Source organism: Hypomesus transpacificus, unplaced genomic scaffold, assembly GCF_021917145.1.
Source record: "Hypomesus transpacificus isolate Combined female unplaced genomic scaffold, fHypTra1 scaffold_321, whole genome shotgun sequence".
NCBI classification, from domain to species: Eukaryota; Metazoa; Chordata; class Actinopteri; order Osmeriformes; family Osmeridae; genus Hypomesus; species Hypomesus transpacificus.
Window position 1 is genome coordinate 20,277 of NW_025813849.1, and position 14,816 is coordinate 35,092.

General features: G+C 41.3%; 1 protein-coding gene across 2 annotated transcripts; it reads right to left on the reverse strand.

Annotated features, from left to right (window-relative positions):
* Window positions 1-1,972: 1,972 nt before the first annotated feature.
* Window positions 1,973-11,010, reverse strand: LOC124464216 (uncharacterized protein PFA0635c-like). 2 transcript variants are annotated; one of them, XM_047016184.1, is made up of 2 exons: window positions 5,600-11,010; window positions 1,973-4,015 (listed from the first exon to the last, which is right to left on the reverse strand). In XM_047016184.1, exons 1-2 carry the CDS (start codon window positions 5,623-5,625, stop codon window positions 2,803-2,805), a joined length of 1,239 nt encoding a protein of 412 aa, XP_046872140.1. In that variant the 5' UTR covers window positions 5,626-11,010; the 3' UTR covers window positions 1,973-2,802. Both variants share the same exon structure in this region; 1 of them encodes a protein (XP_046872140.1).
* Between the last annotated feature and the right edge of the window lie 3,806 nt (window positions 11,011-14,816).

Genomic DNA, 14,816 nt, shown 5'->3' on the forward strand with positions numbered 1-14,816 from the left:
TTCCACCCATTTCAGACCAGAACAGAGAGACCTACTACAGTGTAGGAAATCTTAACCTCAGAAATCCTGGTAGCACTTCACTTCCTCCTTATGTTACAGAAGCCTATTATCAAACCTATAGCCCAGACAGAAAAAAAGACCGTATTGTTATACGATTCAACTTGATCACCCATCGAATTAAGGCCATATACATAACACAGCACGTCTACAGCAACGACCTGTACGACTCCACCCAGACCTACCGTATCAGTGTCAAACTCCTGAGAGAGATTCAGCTACTTTTGGTAAACGTGCCGGACAGTAAAAGTGCCTTTCTGGATCAAGCCGGCTATGTTTGGCCCTCCTATAGATACAACCATTACTGCTTAATTAATGAAATGGGAAGATCTGTCTCTGAGTCAGACAGTCTTGCTGCAGCTGAGGATACTACCAGACCAAAGCAGTGCGCTGACATCAAGCTGCAGGTGCGCACTACACAGGATGGCTTCGCTCGGATGACATGGGACAACATCCCTTCAAACCTTCTAAATGTTGGAACACAGTTGCAGCTCTACAAAGACTGTGTTTTGACATCAATCTTTATTAATGGGCACAGCAAAGAAGCCTATAGCACTCCCCACAACCTGAATCCTGGACTGCAGGTCCGACTCGTGTCCCAGGATGATGATGTCATCAGGATGAGCCCCAAGCTGGATGATGCATACTGGAACCTCCCCACAAAATTTGAAAATTACATACTTGGTTCTGAGGCCAGTCTGCAACTATATGTAAAGGAAGGCCAGGCCTGTGCTCGTCTCTACATTAGGAAGTCTTTCACTAATTGGAAAGAACGTTTTGAAAACTCGTGGGTTGGATTTTACCCCTCAGACAAAAGTGCTGCAGACCAATACAGTACGTTCCAGTGGGCAAAAGATTTCAATTTTCTGAGCTTTAACTCTGATTATAATGTTTATCAATATCAATCAAAGATGCGTATTTCACCTGGGGCACAAGCACGCTTTTTCCCTACCAAAGAGTTTAAATATGTTACAGCCACTGTACCGTGGGAAAGTGAAAACTTTTAAAACAGGAAGAGCACATTATTCTTCTCACACAGTTTTTAAGAATTAAATATGTTTATTAAAAGCCTTCATCAGTGAATTACTAATAGTGATTTTTATGAATAGTTTAAATGAAGTTGATGTTGACTGACTAGTCACTGAAGCTGAAGTACTTCCTGTTTGATTTGATATTTTGTTCTTATTGGATGTTTCTTCCTGTTCACATTTCCTTGATTTTAACTGCTTAATCTGTTCTCTTCTACTTGATTTAAAATTGATACAAGTTTTCACTCTGAAGAATCAAGCTAATTTAATCATATTTTTCATAAGGTTTGATGGCTCGGTGATGGAGTTGTGTTTTGAGTAGAGCTGTGGCAAAGCTCTGTTTAAGTTTAAGTAGGTTTGTTAATGTTCTTTTATTTTTTTACATTCCCCTGAGTCATGGTTTGTGCACCCAATGAACCGAACTACCCATCACTAGTCTGGTCCCAATACGAGACCCTCCAGACTAGTGATGGGAAGTTCGGTTCCAATAGGCACATTTTTTACCCCAGTCCCTGGTCAGGCCTTTCAAAAACGTTATGAGAAATAAAATGTACTGCATAGTGTGAGTTACACAATCATGCAGCAGATACATTATAAAATAATATATTGCATCATCATTTCACAGATTCATAACCGCACTACCCACAAAAGCACATCACGTAACAACACAATACATTACAACAGGGACATAACAACACAATACATTACAACAGGGACAACAGAGTGTGTGCTTGAGTGTGCTCCTGCCTTTATGGACCTGACTCAGTGGCTTTCTATTAAATGTTTTCACTTTGGTTTGTGTGTTTATTTCAGTTGGTAAATCATTCAAAAAATGGGTCCCTATCACTGAAAAATATGACTGGCTGAAAGTGGTTTTGCGCCCCTCTGCTCTGCAGTTGCCTACTGCTCCCCCAGTGGCCACTCCTGGTATTGTTTTTTGTCACAAAAGGACAGAGTATGGCTGGAGCTAGATTATTTGTGCATTTAAAAAAGAAAGGAGAACTTCATAAAGCTATCAAAATTGAAAAGCTTGTATTTCTGTACAATCAAACAGTGGTGCCATATTATTGGTTTCTGATCCATTATTTTCAGTGGCTGTTTGTATAATTATGTGATGGTTTGACTGTTGTCTGGGAGGCTTGGCCCCAGTAACACAGTAGGATAAGAGAGAGAGTATCATGGCATGAAAAAACAATGAAGCTGCCTTGTCAGGTATGTGATGCCATATCATTCTGAAACAGTTCAGGTTTGTCCGGACAGTCTTACAGAGTTTGTTAATGTGTTTATTGAGTTTGAGGTGGGAATTCAGAATATTACCTACAAATATAAATTCCTCAACTTCCTTTATGGCCCATTGGTCATTCCTAATGACAACATGATGTAAAATCAAAACACCTTCAAAACGTATTGAAAGTTATCAAAATCTATTTTATTTTCAGATGTCTTGTGTGGACAACGCATTATGAAAATTATCTGAGTGAAAACTTCTAATTGACTTTTAATCAGGTAGAAGAGAACAGTTACAGCAGTTAAAATCAAGGAACTTTAAACAGAAAGAAACATCCAATCAGAGCAACATAACAAATCAATACTTCAGCTTCAGTGACTAGTCAGTCAACAATAAAACTATTCATGAAATCATTAATTGATTTAGGCTTTTGATGAGCATCATAATTCATCAAATAATAGAGGAGAGGAACACTAGACACTTCCTGTTTTAAAGGTTTTCACTTTCCCATGGTGCAGTCACTGCCAGATATTCATATTCTTTAGTAAGGAAAAAGCGTGCTTGTGCCCCAGGTGACATAGGCATGTCTGATTGATATTCATAGACGTCATAACCATAATCAAAGTTGAAGCTCCGTTGAGTGAAAGAAGTTGCCCACTGGTACCTAGAGTATTTTTTATTACCTTGTTCGTCTGATTGGTAAAATCCAACCCACGAGTTACGAAAAGTGTTTTTCCAATCAATAAAGGATTTCTGAATGTAGAGACGAGCGGAGGCCCAGCCGTCCTTTGTGTACAGCTGCAGACTGGCCTCATAATCAGGGATGTTAGTGGGGAAGCTCCAGTATGCATCGTCCAGCTTGGGAATCTGGCTGATGATATCATCCTTGGTCATGAGTCGGAGGGGGAGGTCGTCTCTGTTGAGGGGGAGGTTGTCTCTCTTCAGGGGGAGGTCATCTCTGTTGAGGGGGAGGTTGTCTGTGTTGAGGGGGAGGTCATCTCTGTTGAGGGGGAGGTCATCTCTGTTGAGGGGGAGGTTGTCTCTCTTCAGGGGGAGGTCATCTCTGTTGAGGGGGAGGTTGTCTGTGTTGAGGGGGAGGTCATCTCTGTTGAGGGGGAGGTCATCTCTGTTGAGGGGGAGGTTGTCTCTCTTCAGGGGGAGGTCATCTCTGTTGAGGGGGAGGTTGTCTGTGTTGAGGGGGAGGTCATCTCTGTTGAGGGTGAGGTTGTCTCTCTTTAGGGGGAGGTCATCTCTGTTGAGGGTGAGGTTGTCTCTCTTTAGGGGGAGGTCATCTCTGTTGAGGGGGAGGTTGTGTCTTCTGAGGGGAAGGTCATCTCTGTTGAGGGGTAGGTTGTCTCTCTTTAGGGGGAGGTCATCTCTGTTGAGGGGTAGGTTGTCTCTCTTTAGGGGGAGGTCATCTCTGTTGAGGGGTAGGTTGTCTCTCTTTAGGGGGAGGTCATCTCTGTTGAGGGGTAGGTTGTCTGTGTTGAGGGGGAGGTCATCTCTGTTGAGGGGTAGGTTGTCTCTGCTGAGGGGGAGGTTGTCTGTGTTGAGGGGGAGGTTGTCTGTGTTGAGGGGGAGGTTGTCTGTGTTGAGGGGGAGGTTGTCTGTGTTGAGGGGGAGGATACCAGAGACTGTGGCCAGTGGGAAGAGCAGCAGTGACACAAAACAGACAAGTAGACACTTTCTCTCCATCTTCAACCTGTGAAGAAATACAGATGATGCTTGATGTAATATTTGCCTACATAAATTACAAATACATATAAATGTTCGACGGTAATATGAAATCAATTCGAACTGTGTGGGCGTTGCAAGACTGATAAATACAACCAATCATTAAGCTGTACCCTGACAAATGATTGGACGGAATACCTGTCTGTCTAGCTACCGACCTGCACGTACTCTACCCCTGAATTCAATGTGCGTTAATGTAGTTTTGTGGTTGTGGCGTTGAAGAGAGGGTTGGGATATTTTGGTTTGAAGCGTGTCGAACAAAAGCTAAAATTCGCAAAACTTGCCTACCCCAATTTAATCCTCAATTTGTTGTAGCTTTCTAATTACTTATTTCTGTGACCTCTTTTATATTTGACTTTTTGGAGATGTAAGTCTAGTTTGAGGATCTTAGTACTTGAGTATATCCTATTAGAGAAAACAAAACAAAGCACTGTTGAAGACAAAGATTGGTATGATAGTACATAGGAATGCATGATATCTCGGCGGCCATTTGTATTTGTTTTTGTCATCAGACTCAGGCTTTGTATTTATCGGCATGTATCGGTTATCGGCTTCCAAATTTAACGTGTTAACGGTTATCCGTATGGACCAACATTTCCATATCGGTGCAAACCTAATAATGCAGAAAAATCATAACAATTCGCAATTTAAGAATAGTTCACCCACAATGTTGATTTGTTTATTTTAGGACTTTCAAAGTTAATCTATGAGATTATTGTGTCTGAGATTAATGCGATAAAATATTTTAACGCAGTTAACGAAACTTTGTTTACTTCCGGTGTGCATTGACCCCTGACACGAAGCCGCCGCATCCGTGCAGTCAGTTAGAGACCGAGACGGTAGCTGAAGATGGAGAGAGTGGAGGGATTGTTGGGCGGAAAGTTTTTATTTAAGAGGCAAAATGACGGAACAATTGACAAAACTAAAGTTGTATGTAACATTTGTCAAGCTGAATTGATCTATTACAGAAGCTTGTCTTTAAGCTATCACTTTAATGCAAAGCACCTGACAGAAAGCAGTTCCAGGTTAGAGGGTTGCCAACCCACACTCCATGACTTCTCTAGGAAAATAACTAGACCGGTCCGTGAAAAGGTTACCAATACCTGGCTGTCACTTCATAAATATGAATTATTAGGCCTGAGCCTCTTTGAAAACACAGCTCTGTGTGTAGTTTTGTGTTTACTTTTTAAGTTATAAAATTCATGAATCTAGATTCATGAATTTCAAAATGATAGATTAATTAGTTCATTTAAAAAAATCTGTTGACAGGCTCGATTCATTTGCAGTAAAGCAGTCAATGGGATTTAACAGAAATGTCGTTTTATATGAATTGTGCATCCCAGCCAATGACTTCCTTGACAACCAATTAACCAATTTTCTATGAGCTAACTCAATTTGTAAAACAGGCTGCTTAGGTAATGTTAGGTAATGTCGTTGAGGGTTATACCCGATATACATCATATCTTGATTTCATATTAAACTTTAATCACAGGACAAAGTACAAAAATAAACAGCACAGAATTAAAGATTTCTGCAAATAGTAAAGTCTTACCTGTTTCTGGTGAACCAATGATGCATTTCAGCATCTTCTCAACTCCCTTTAAGCTCTGAACACAGCCTATCATTACACCAATATTTGATGGAACACCCCCTTGCCAGGCCATAGTTCCATGAAAAGACTATTATCTGAAACTTATTTCCTTGAGATTAATGAGCCTTGACCTTTGTCCTATGGCATTTACTTTACTGTAAACTCTATCTCAGGAGTACATTTCTATTGTCTGGACAAGCCAAATGACACGTTTGCAAATATTTTTTGTAATCAAGATATATTTAGCAGAAAGTACCGTCATAGATCTATCTCTGTGAGAGCAAACACTGTAGGGCGGATCCGGACCCGGACGCAATACAATTTGGACCGAAACCAAAATCAACATTCTTTTTAGTCATGATCCAAGCAATTGTTGTGTGATTTCGCACTATAGCCTATCTTGTTCCTACTAGATGTGGTTTCTATCTTCCGTGTCCAATCCAATGGTCCAATCAGCGCTGTCCAAAAGAGAGCTTTACAAAAGTGCATAGGTCACTGATCATAACAACGAGATTGCCCCAAACAGAGTAGTGCTAAATGCTGCTCAGCATTTAGCCTATGCAATGTTCTTTTCATTCAATGGTAACCATAATTGCAAATAGAGTTTTGTTTTTGGTTGTCCTCCACATATGCATTGTTTATCTTACTAAATAACCTACAATATCTTAGACACATTTATCTTATCTTAGCCCTTGAAGTTTAATAGGATGACTTGGTAAATGGACGGCATTTAACGGCACACCCAAAGCACTTTCCAGTTGCCTCTAATTCACCCATGGACAGAGCTGCCATGCCAGGCGCTAGCCAGCCAATCAGGAGAGACTCAGGGTTCAGTGCCTTGCTCAAATACACTTCCACACATGGCCAGGAGGAATCAGGGATCGAACCACCGACCTGGCAGTTAGCGGGTGACCTTTTCTACCCCCTGAGCCATGGTCATCCCACCTTGGCAGGATAGAATTTTGCTCTGCATATTTTTACTGGCACAAAATGTTTACCTAGTGACCTAATCTATGGGCTGTGCTCACACTTAAACTTGAAAAAAAAAGCATGAACAGACTTACATTGACACGACAAAACACCATCACCCTCGGTCTGTCTTCAACACACAGTGTATTTATTCAGATTATAAAACGATATGTCAAGAGTACATTTATATTGTCTGGACAAGCCAAATATTATCAGGTATCAACTTCCTCTTAAAAGAAGGCCAGTTTCACTTCACATTCACTCAGCTGAAGGTGAATTCTAACATGAGGGTTGGCTCACCACAGTAGGCCTTGGCCTACACATAGCTGATTATGCCTGAACTGTATTGTACATTTTACATTTGGCAAACACATTTTTTTCAGCAAATATTGCAGCAAATATTTTAGGACGAGAAGTGCGCAGTTCAAAAAGTACATTTCCATTGTCTGGACAAGCCAAATATTAACAAGTATTCACTTCCTCGTCAAGGAAAGGCGTGAATGGCCTGGCGTTGCTTCACTTTAAATAAAGGCCAGTTTCACCTTTTATTCACTCAGCTGAAGCTACGTTTTTCCATTTGGCCCCCCCAAACAAATCTCCAAAACGCTACAAAGTGCAGCAACTATTTTAGGACGAGAAGTGCGTATAAGTAAGTATTAGTAACAGTCGTTAGCGTCAAGCAAGGACTGAAAAACTGTAGAACTCTTGTAGATCTGTTGAGAAATACTAGGCTAATTGATTCCTCAACAATAGTGCACTGTCACTAAAAGTGTGGAAAGCGGTAGGCTGTAGTGGAACACACACCATTCCAACTCTCCTCAGATGCTTGATTTCATCCACTCGTATTATAATCAGAATTATAATACGGGTGGATGAAATCAAGCATTCTGATTGGTTGAGAGGGAGTTCCTGAAGCGCTGCGCGTCGGGCCTAACAACGCCCTGGAACACTTTATTGACGATAAATTACTGCCTCTCGTACCTTATTGCTGAATTGTATATTGTCATGTCAAAACCCTATTTGTTTTGATATGTACAGGTGTGCATGCTCTCTGCAAGGCCCACTACTGTTACCTCACATGAAACAAATATTAGACAAAAGTGTTGCTACTTCATATGCAAAGTATCAGTGGGCAATTGATTTCAGTATCCAGATATGTAACTCTGATGACGTCCATGACGTGTTTAGTATAATATGTCTTTTTAAGAATACTTTGGATACTTTGCACCACAAACAATGCAAATATTTGGTCAAAAAAGATTTAATAGCATCTTACCTCTATTTAATTTGTCTTAAAGTAAAGGATTAAATTAACATAAATATCATACAATATAACTCTTAAATATTTTGAGAAATAATTTCTTTTAATTTCTAAAACACAAATACACATTGGTCCCCCAGAAGACGAGCTAATCTCGATCTTCACTGTCATAGGTTTTAGAACTGGGAGTGCAAAGAGTAGTGAATTTGTTTTGCTTACAGGAAACATGCTCAAAACTAATAATAGATCTTAAACTGTTTAATTCATTATTAGAGTACAACAAACCATAATAGAACAAACAACTCTGACGTCAATTTTTTTTTTCTAAAATCATTTAATCGTTTTTTTACATTAATTTGAAAATCTAAATGTTTTCATCCCAACAGTAGGTGGTGCAAATGCATCCCCTGCAACCGCGGTAACATCTCCTATGTTCACTCTAGCATCTTCCATGAGGATATGGCACTGTGTTTTCTATCACACACAAACAAGGCCATTCCTACCGTATGGGCAATCTGGGTCCGACATAGAAACAGTCTACACAAGGCTTGCTCTGCCCTCAATCTTAATAACTATCCAACCAGAATACAATAAAAGTTGTTTACCAAAAATGAAGTATCATGATTGTCTGTTCAGTTTGATGCCTGGACAGGTAATGATTTGGAACAGGCCAGTGTTCCATTGTCCAGTGTTGATAATAATCAAGATAAACTATTTATGAAATCATTCATTGATTTAGGCTTTTGATGAGCATCATAATTCATTAAAGAATAGAGGATAGGAACACTAGACACTTCCTGTTTTAAAAGTTTTCACTCTCCCATGGTACAGTTACTGCCAGATATTCATATTCTTTAGTAAGGAAAAAGCGTGCCTGTGCCCCAGGTGACATACACATGTTTGATTGATATTCATAGACGTCATAATCAGAGTTGAAGCTCCGTTGAGTGAAATAAATTGCCCACTGGTACGTAAAGTATTGTTTATGACCTTGTTTGTCTGAGTTGTAAAATCCAACCCATGAGTAATAAAAAGTGTTTTTCCAATCAGTAAAGGATTTCTGAATGTAGAGACGAGCGGAGGCCCAGCCGTCCTTTGTGTACAGCTGCAGACTGGCCTCATAATCAGGGATGTTAGTGGGGAAGCTCCAGTATGCATCGTCCAGCTTGGGGCTCTGGCTGATGATGATATCAGCCTTGGTCACGAGTCGGACCTGCAGTCCAGGGTTCAGGTACTGATTGGTGTCGTAAAATCCGTAACTGTGCTCCTCAATAGGGATTGATTTTAAAACGTAGGTGTCTTTGTACAGCTCCAACTTTGTGCCCACGTCTAGCAGGTTTGAAGGGATGTTGACCCATCTCATTCGAGCGTAGCCATTGTATGTAGTGCGCACCTGCAGCTTGATATCAGCGCACTGCTTTTGTCTGGCAGGCTCTAAAGCTGAGAGAGGATTGTCTGAAGATGTGTCCTCCAAGACAAGTTTTCTCATTCCACCAATGAAGCAGTTATTGTTGTCGCTGAAGAACGGCCAAACGTAGCCAGCTAGGGTCAGGAACGCATTATAATTGAACGGCACGTTTATCAGAAGTAGCTGAATCTCTCTCAGGAGGTTGACACTGATGCGGTAGGTCTGGCTGGGGTCATACTGATTGCTGTTGTAGATGTGCTGTGTTATGTATATATCCTGAACTTGATGTGTGAACGCGTTCAATTGTACAACAATCCGGTCTCTGTTTCTATTTAGGTTATTGGTTTGATATGAGGCCCATGTAACGTAAGGAGGGAGTGAAAGGTTACCAGAACTTCCAGGGCTAATATTTCCCAAACTGTAGTAGGCCCCGCTGTTCTGGTTGAAAATGGGTGGAAATATGTTTTCATAGTTGCGATATTCATGAAAACCAAAGTCATTCCTTCTTGGATTGAAATCTGCCCATATATTGTTGTTATTGTCAACTTGTAAAAAATGTGCAATATAGTGAAGCAAAGACAGGCCATGCCGAGGGAATGTGTGGCCAAAGTCAACATTTTTTAGGTCATTGATTGTGTTAAGGACAGGGAGGTCAACTCTATTGAGGGGGAGGTTGTCTTCTGTGTTGAGGGGGAGGTCTTCTGAGGTGAGGGTGAGGTTACCAGAGGCTGTAGCCAGTGGAAAGAGCAGCAGTGACACAAAACAGAGAAGTAGACACTTTCTCTCCATCTTTAACCTGTGAAGAAATACAGATTAAGCTTAAATGCAGGGTATCTAATGTATTTGAAAAGCATTTTTTATCAAATTTCACACCTTGATAGCAACAAATACATCTAAAGGTTTGACAGTAATATGAAATCAATCCGACATGTGAGCGTCGCAAAACTGTAATAAATAAGACCAATCATTAATCTGTATATTGACAAATGATAAGACGGGCTACCTGTCTACCTACCTGCGCGCACTCTGCCCCTGCATTCAATGCGCATCACTGTAGTTTTGTGGGAGTGGCTTTGAAGGAAGGGGTGGGATATTTTGGTTTGAATCGTGTCAAACAAAAGTAAAAATAGCTAGCTTCGCAAAACTTGCCAACCCCAGCTTTAATCCTCAGTTTGTTCTAGACTTTCCTGATGACTAATTACTGTGTCCTTTTATATTTTACTGTTTTGGGATGTAAGTCTAGTTTGAGGATCTGAGTACTTGAGTATATCGTATTATCGGTCCAATAAGAAAATGTGGTGGATAAATTAAAGCTAATCTATGGATTATTTCCACCCGTGAAACTACTTATTTTTTCTGTCAAGCAATATATTTTATGTATATAAAAGTCGGCCATAGGAATGTATGATTCATTGTAAAATTTAAGAAATCTGTTTATTGTTTTATACCATTAAGGTTTCAATAAAAGCAGTTGTCCACTGTATTTATTTGCTTTTTGTTTTTGTAATCAGACTCAGGCTTTGTATTTATTGGCATGTATCGGTTATCGGCTTTCAAATATAACATGTTATCGGTTATCGGACCAACATTTCATATCGGTGCATCCCTAGTAGTGCATGAAATAATAACAATTTGTAATTTAAGAATAGTTCAACTACAATGCTGACTTGTTGATTTACATCAAAGCAGTCAATGGAATTAAACAGAAATGTACTTTTATATGAATTTTGCATCCCAGCCAATGACTTTCTAGATGAGCTAACTCAATTTGTAAAACTGCCTTCCTCCTGGTCTAAAACCAAGTTGAAGGTTATGTCTTAGGCTTTTGGATGAAGATCTAAGCTTGAAGGCAGGGTAGTTAATATTGTTGAGGGTTTACCCAATATACATCATATCTTGCATTTATATTTAAACTTTCATCACAACCCAAAGTACAAAATAAATAGCACAGAATTAAATATTTCTGCATAAGAAAAGTCTTACCTGTTTCTGGTGAACCAATGATGGATTTCAGCATCTTCTCACCTCCTTTTAAGCTCTTAATACAGACCATTATTACCAATCAATCATTGATGGAACACCCCCCAACCAGGTTATAGTTCCATGGAAGAAAGTTTCATGGAAGATTATATAAAACCCAGTATCTTGGTATCAAAGAGTCTGGACCTTTGTTCTAAGGCATGTACTGGATTTCCATGGAAGGATTGAACAAATCAATCAGACCCTTATATGTGGCCAGCTAGTAGTCCCTACTATGCCACCTATGTTAAAGGTACCTAGTAGTCCCCAATATGCCACCCCACTGTGCCACCTATGTTAAAGGTACTTAGTAGTCCCTACTATGCCACCTGAGTCAAAGGTAACTAGGAACCCCCCCAAAAAGTTAGTTCTCAGAGGGAAGAGCAATTTGTGGGAAAGCCAGAGGGAGAAGAACGATTAAGTTTAATTTGCAAACTATTGGATGGCCTAGCTTGCTCTACAGGAATTATAATCATTGTTTTGAACAAAACCAGTCCTGTGATAAAGCAAAATATCACTAGAGGGTGAGGTCCATATTTATTTATATAACTCTATATCTGTATCAATGAACCTTAACCTTCGTTTTATGGCATGTACTTGATTTCCACAGAAATATTGAATGTCACAACACACGGAACAGACACTTGCATACCAATAATACACCTGGGTGCTCTTGCAATGTCCTTTTCATTCAGTGGTAACCATAGCTACCATAACTGCAAATACATTTTGTTTTGGGTTGTCCCCATCACATATGCATTGTTTATTTAGTTAAATAACCTACAATAGCTTAGACACATAGCCCTACACACACACACACATTCTCACCTGTGTGAGAGAGAACACTTGTCTCTGTGGAGTCAAGAGGTAACTTAATAAACTCTGAAACTGTTTCAAGTATCATAAATCTGGGCCAAGAATGGTAAGTTTAGCTATAAGTATCGTTATAGATGTCTAGCCTCGAGAGAGCAACACCTGTAGGTGTTTCACTTTAAATGCTCCAACATGCACGTTGTGCCCCCATGAAAGACGTGTTCTGCCCTGCATGTATTTGTATCTGTGTGTGTTTGTATCTGCGTGTATTTGTATGTGTGCCCCCCCCAAAATAGGGCTAGATCCACATTGTGTTGTCTCCTCTGTTATTGGATTGCATACGGGAGCGTTGCAGTCTGACGCCACAGCGCCACACTGGTCAAATCTCATCATTGCAGGGCCCTTTAAGTAAAATGAAATCAAACAATATTTTGCTGTTGTTGTCAAATCGTTTCAGATCTAACACTGATTTGTTAGAAATGGAAAATACTAATTCCTTTCTGATCTATGTCGGGTGACAATTTTGCATCCAAACAGGTGAAACCAGCACAAACATCAAATGCTTTCGTTCTTTCTTTTTGATCCTATCCCTCTTTGTTCCATCGTTCCTACCCCCTTGTTCACAGTTCATGTGACGGTGACTGCCTGTTTGTCCCAAACTAGACAGTTTATCAGCTGACTGAGCTAGGGCACCGTGAGGGTGAAGACATGTCTGTAAATAGAGTTAGCACAGCACTAACAACCCTTAGCACACTGCTCCTTGATTGGGTAAAGCCTGTGACGTCACCCTTTGAAACTGTCAGGGAGATTAGCATGTGTCCACGAGAAGTTTAAAATACTCAGTTGTGTCTGTTAAACCCTCTTACAGGTAACACCGGGGGTCTCTCAGGTGTGTCAACATGAATTCATTTATGAGAATGAAACAAGACCAGTACCCTACTTGCCTCGGGGGGAAAGTCCCTGTAAGTCGTTCTGGATAAGAGCATCTGCTAAATGACTAAATGTAAATGTTCCTGTAAAGGTAAATGTAGGGTGACCTCTAGTGGCCAAGTTGTCAAAGTATTCACATTGCCTTGCAAAGGTTTTAATATGATGAAATAGACATCTTCCTTCTTCATTAAGTATCTCCTATATAAAATATATTGTTAACTAGAGAGGGTACAGTTGGGGAACTTGTGAAGTGTTCTTGCGGCTGCACTAGCTTGGGTAGTTTGTTTAACTATATCACCTTCAAACCTATTGTTTATCAAACTTCCAAATATTTGGAGAAAGACAACAGTTTTCATGGGTGTTCTAACTGATATTTCAGTATTTTACCGCAAGCTACCCTCAACCAAACTCGGTACTGGTAGAATGTAGATTCCCATTTACAGTTACCAATTTAGCCAATAACGCTTTTATGGAAAGCAACTTGAGAACGGTGCGTTGAAACGGCAGAAGAGGTGAGGAACTTAATCTCACGACACACTGGACACTGTGCTGCATCACACTGGACACTGTGCAGCATCACACTGGACACTGCTGCATCACACTGGACGCTGCTGCATCACACTGGACACTGTGCTGCATCACACTGGACACTGCTGCATCACACTGGACGCTGCTGCATCACACTGGACACTGCTGCATCACACTGGACACTGCTGCATCACACTGGACACTGCTGCATCACACTGGACACTGCTGCATCACACTGGACACTGCTGCATCACACTGGACACTGCTGCATCACACTGGACACTGCTGCATCACACTGGACACTGCTGCATCACACTGGTGCTGCATCACACTGGACACTGCTGCATCACACTGGACGCTGCTGCATCACACTGGACACTGCTGCATCACACTGGACACTGCTGCATCACACTGGACACTGCTGCATCACACTGGACACTGCTGCATCACACTGGACGCTGCTGCATCACACTGGACACTGCTGCATCACACTGGACACTGCTGCATCACACTGGACACTGCTGCATCACACTGGACACTGCTGCATCACACTGGACACTGCTGCATCACACTGGACACTGCTGCATCACACTGGACACTGCTGCATCACACTGGACACTGCTGCATCACACTGGACACTGCTGCATCACACTGGACACTGTGCACCATCGCGGGATGGAACTTGACTTCTCCGTGTCCGACATTCTTCCCAGATGAAGTCTCTGTGTGAGCCTGAAGCCAGCTCCATGGAATCCCTCCAGCCTCACATCCATATTTGACTCCTAATGATGCTAGTATAAAGGAATTGAAAACAACAAGATGACAAATGGATTTTCCAGAGACAATGAAGCTCCATCTATCACAACCTCGGTGATGTAAGAATCGCTGTAGCCCTGGAGATAACTGTGTGTGTTGGGTATAGTGCTGGTGAAGGGGCCAGGTGAGGTTGTGTGGGTGGATGGCTCCCAGGCGTACGAGGCACTGTGGTGCTCAAAGTGCTGGTCTTTATGTGCAGCGTGGTCTGGAGGGGCCCTGGTGCACCCCCTAACCTCCCCCACCTCTTTCCCCCCCCATTCCTCCCCCTCCACCCACCCTCTTTCCTCCACCCTACGTCCGGGAGAAAGGGGGTTGGATCTGCTACAGGCTGCTTGGCTAATGAGATCCAGAGGGTTACCTACCCCCACCTCCTTTCCTCCTTTCGTTCATCCATCACCACCCCTCCTCTCTCCTCCTTCCTTCCTTCCTTCTCT

Bases quoted from the DNA above. Each gene is read 5' to 3' on its own strand.
- LOC124464216 (XM_047016184.1), bottom strand. From the start codon at position 5,625: ATGCATCATTGGTTCACCAGAAACAG. The intron at 4,016-5,599 runs GTAAGACTTTAC...ATTTCTTCACAG, and splicing joins CATTGGTTCACCAGAAACAG to GTTGAAGATGGAGAGAAAGT.